This window comes from Vigna radiata, chromosome 1 (genome assembly GCF_000741045.1).
Source record: "Vigna radiata var. radiata cultivar VC1973A chromosome 1, Vradiata_ver6, whole genome shotgun sequence".
NCBI lineage: Eukaryota > Viridiplantae > Streptophyta > Magnoliopsida > Fabales > Fabaceae > Vigna > Vigna radiata.
Genome location: NC_028351.1, coordinates 26,939,781 through 26,944,156, shown reverse-complemented (window position 1 = coordinate 26,944,156; position 4,376 = coordinate 26,939,781). Strand labels below are relative to the sequence as shown.

The 4,376-nt window shown below is 36.4% G+C and overlaps 1 protein-coding gene across 2 annotated transcripts; it reads right to left on the bottom strand.

Annotated features, from left to right (window-relative positions):
• Nucleotides 1–298: 298 nt before the first annotated feature.
• On the bottom strand, nt 299–4,129 carry LOC106774546 (tubby-like F-box protein 8). Of its 2 annotated transcripts, none has more exons than XM_014661581.2 (5): nt 3,990–4,129; nt 2,582–3,037; nt 2,388–2,475; nt 1,568–1,700; nt 299–1,278 (listed from the first exon to the last, which is right to left on the bottom strand). In XM_014661581.2, the coding sequence occupies exons 2-5, from the start codon at nt 2,921–2,923 to the stop codon at nt 552–554; spliced, it is 1,290 nt and encodes a 429-aa protein (XP_014517067.1). In that variant the 5' UTR covers nt 2,924–3,037; nt 3,990–4,129; the 3' UTR covers nt 299–551. The 2 variants fall into 2 exon arrangements, with proteins under 2 accessions (XP_014517067.1, XP_022642607.1); XM_022786886.1 differs by lacking the exon at nt 3,990–4,129 and adding an exon at nt 3,454–3,638.
• Between the last annotated feature and the right edge of the window lie 247 nt (nt 4,130–4,376).

Below are 4,376 nucleotides of genomic sequence, written 5' to 3'. Positions count from 1 at the left end.
ATTCATAAAAGCGATATAAAAGTAGATTGGAATTAAATGATCAATTTAATTTGAGAATTGTTCACGATCATCATTATTGCGCTTGAGATTATGTAGAATTCGTAAGATTTCAACTCTAGAAAGAGAAAATGGTGAAGCATTAAAAAATTAATAACAATCCAACTTTGATTCACTCAAATCTTCGACCACAACGAGCATTAACTAGAATTATCTCTTCCGATTTTTACCATGCAAATTATGAATCTGTAGATAACAGCTGCATGTGTACTATTCAATGACTAAAAATGAACTAATAAAGTATAAAAAGTACTAACAGAATCAGCAAAACACTGCAGGGAAGCAACACATGTTTGAGAGATAGTTTGTTGCAGAGATTAACATGAGGGATAAGAAAAGGAAAAACATATAAGAAAAAATACATTGAGCACAGGTTCTTCTGTTCTTTACAGTTAAACTATGTGGTGTATTATGAATTCATGCATCTTCACCGCCCAGTGTATTACATAAATGGTGATAGAATCCTATTGTCTGTGTAACATTCTTCAATGTCACTATTCACAAGCCAGTTTTGTGTCAAAGCTAGTCAAGCAAATGGCAAAAGCTTGAAATGCAGAAAGGGGATATCTATAGTCCATAGTAAAGATGTCTTTGCCAACCTTGCCAAACTGAAGAATAATCTTGTCATGATCAGACTGAGGTGGCTGTGATGATGGTGGCGGTGGAGGAGGAGCACCACCACCGGCTGCAGGCGGCTGTGTTGCAGCAATCAGCTGGAAATTCTTTACAGATGCAACAGTCACCCTTCCCCTGAAGTTGAGGCACCAACACTGCAGCTGCTCATGCCATCTTGGAGCTTTGTTTTTAAGAACTAAAGGCATGTCCTTTCCTTGCTCCTCTTCATTGCCTGCCACAACTATGTCTGAGAACCTAGAACTGCTAAAATCAGTTGAGCTGTAAATTGATCTAGCAAATGATATGCTCCTGAAGGAATCTTCCAGCGAGCGCGGAAGAAGCTCCGGCTGGCCGGGGACAGTGCTACCAGGCTCAAGGGCTGATACAGGGATTGAGTGCATTGTGCAGTTCATCCTGCGGGGGCCCCTAGTACCAAGGACATTCAACTCATAGGTGATCTGGGCAATATTGTAGCTGCCACTAGGCACCTTGGGAGAAACCTTTTTGGAATTAAACCTTCGGCTTCGACCTGGAGGAGACAATTGAGAGTTGTTGTAGGGAGGCTGTGTATCATAAATTATGAACTTGGTGCCAAGAAAATTCGACCTGAAATGAGGGAAATGACAGACTATAAGTTCATACTTCCAGTAAAAGATAAAGAAAAAGTGGTTTCAATACCAGAGCGTTGAAAGATCTCAGATGAGTACTAAATTTAATCATCATCAATGCCAATGATCATATTAAAATCCATAGGAACTAACTTTTCAGGAAAAAAACAAGTTGAAAGATTTAATTAGTTTTCATGTCGTTCAAAACAGGAAACAGGTATCAGTAAAGCTTCATGATTTGACACACAATGCATGCTGCGAAAATTTACAATCCCAAAAGAACATACCTCAGTTTTCCAATGTAAGTGCTACTGGATCTTGATATGTTGTCCGCGTCCATTGATATAATATACTCTGTGCAAGTCGTTCTTCTTGTCCTTTTTGCAGAAAGAAGAAACTTTCCATTTTCAACTAGCAATGCTGCAAGAAGAGTCATGAATTCAAAACATATCCCAGAAAAAATAACAACCAAATCTTCTCACTGTACATTTACATGATATCAATACGCTAAATGTTACAAACAAAACTAGTTTATTTGTTCAACGCCCAAACCTAAACCTTTCTAGTTTAACTACATGAAGACAACAAATTAACAGAAGGCAATAACAACGAACTAGGTAGCTCAATTTTTTACAAACACATTGAGTTTTGATGAAATAAAATAAACAATTACCACTATGACAAGGAAATGCTTAGCTTAGCAAGATCTAGTTGGTGGTAAAACAAAATCATATATTTTAGTAGATTAGGTGGTCACCAACTTTTAGATATTAAACTAATAATCCAGTGATCCTGTACTCTAGAAAGACACACATCATCAAATTTTGCAGGATGAACCAATCTTGGACAAAACCAGATTCGGTTGGTCCACAAATCTTGAACAAAAAAAAATTTACAAGCATAAGATAAATCATTTGCTATTAAGCAAAATTACAACTCCAGGAACCAATAACTTCAACAATGAATGATAAATCTGATTAGGCCGTAATGGAAATAATATAAACAGACCATAAATTTAAACTGCACCATCCAATAAATTACATCATATATAAAAGGAAATCAGACAAACTCCTGTGTATGGATTTTCAAAGTAAAAACTGAGCTCACCAGGACTCAGACAAAGGAATAGGTGGTATGTCAGATTAGATTTGTCTCTCTTGATGAAACACTGAATGGCCCCATCCCTTGAACCAGGCTGTAAAACAAGAATCAATAGAACATCATATGGGCAAAAACTCTTGTAGAAACCAGTTCTCTAGAATACATCATGAACATAGGATATAAGATAACAAAAGTCTCACCTGCTTCAGGGAGACTGGGAAAGTAATCTTCCCACAGAACTCAGGACTGGTAACAATTTCTTTGCACATTTCTCTCCAGGTCTTGCACACTGCAGCACATGCAACCACATGCTTCCGAGAAGGCCATGTTGTCTCACTTTCTTCCAATCTTCTAATAACATCGCGAAGAAGCTCAGGGGGAAGGCTAGCCCACCTGCTATTCTGTATAACAGGAGGGCGTTCATGCACCTCATGGACTGAACTATTCGACTTGCTGCCACCAGAAAACCTCAAGTCAAAACTCCGCCTTGACAAGCTTCCAATCCCGTCCCTCACATCACGAACAATGCTGCGGAAGGACATTTGCTCCAATAGACTAACACCACAACAATTTTATGTACCAACAGCACTTAGTTCATAAGGCTCCAATATCCACTCTATTCAGATGTCACAACTCTCAATTAGAAGAGTCAACAGCTGCAAATCAACAAAAACTTTAATTTAAATCCAGCTTCAATGCTTAGTTATTAAGAAACAAAAGTAACAGAACATGGATAGAGAAAAGCACAAAGAGGGAAAAGGAAAAAGAAAACACAGGAGAGAGAGATTCTCATGAAAAGAAAGCCTCACATGACCCTAAAGTTTAAAGCGGCCTAAAATTTCAGACTTTTGTCAGAATCATATTTTTAAAACATTATCTCAAACAGCTGAACCTCTAAATCTAACTTCTTAAGAGAGCAACAAACCCTAGTCAGAATCATACAAAAAAATTTGTGTTTGTATCAACCAACTTACGATTCCTCACAAAGGGAGAGAAAGAAATAAAATTAGAGTCAAAACTGAAACTACAGTATAATAAGCCTAACACATCCAATTCATCTTAAGACAGATACCTCAAATTTCCTGAACCTCTAAGAATGTCTCGCATGCACAAGAGCAAACATAAACCACACAACGCAGAAAACGAGAAATTGTAATTCATATATTACAAACTTCATATACCAACACACTGAGAAATAAGGCCTTCTGCCCACCCTAATAATAACAAAAGATCAGTATAAAACAAAAAATAAAAATAATAACAACAACACCAGTAATACTAATAAAAAACAACCAGAAAACAAATTCAAAATATCAATTCAAACTACAAAACAGATAAGTCAAAGAAAAGAAAAAACCCAGAAAGGTCACCAAAACCAAAATAGACCCAAATGAAAATTCCACACAACTCAGACTAGAAAAAGAAAAAAAAGGAAACTTTCAAAGAACCTAGAAGAGCAAACTTAAGAAAACTGTTAGTTTGACCAAGAAGAATTCTGGGTCAACACTCCCATCACCGTTCAGAAGAAAAAAAAAAGAGAAAAAATAGTAAACAAGAGGACTACAATCTAAAAAGTAGAATCAAATACAAAAAAGACTAGAAATTTACCATTCAAGAAAGAAAAACAAGATCAGAAAGAAGAAGAACTCAGCGCCTGAAGGTCCAAGAAGCAATTTTTCCTTTCTCTTTCCTTTTCCGTGTCTGTGACACAACCTCTGACTCCTAAAGAGACGCACTCACTGCATTTATTAATGCCCACCAAGAAAGAAACTACTACTACTATACTATTGTTATTATTATTTTATTAACTGCTATAAATGCTACTTAATTAATTAATTAATCATTAACCATCACCATTGAAGGATTATAAAATTGAGAAAAAGTTAATAATTAAAAATAAGTTAATTAAAGTTAGCACCAACTTGGTGAGGCGTTGTTACCTGTGGTTAATCGAATTACGGTTTCACCCTTGACAGTTGACTTTAACTAGTGGTA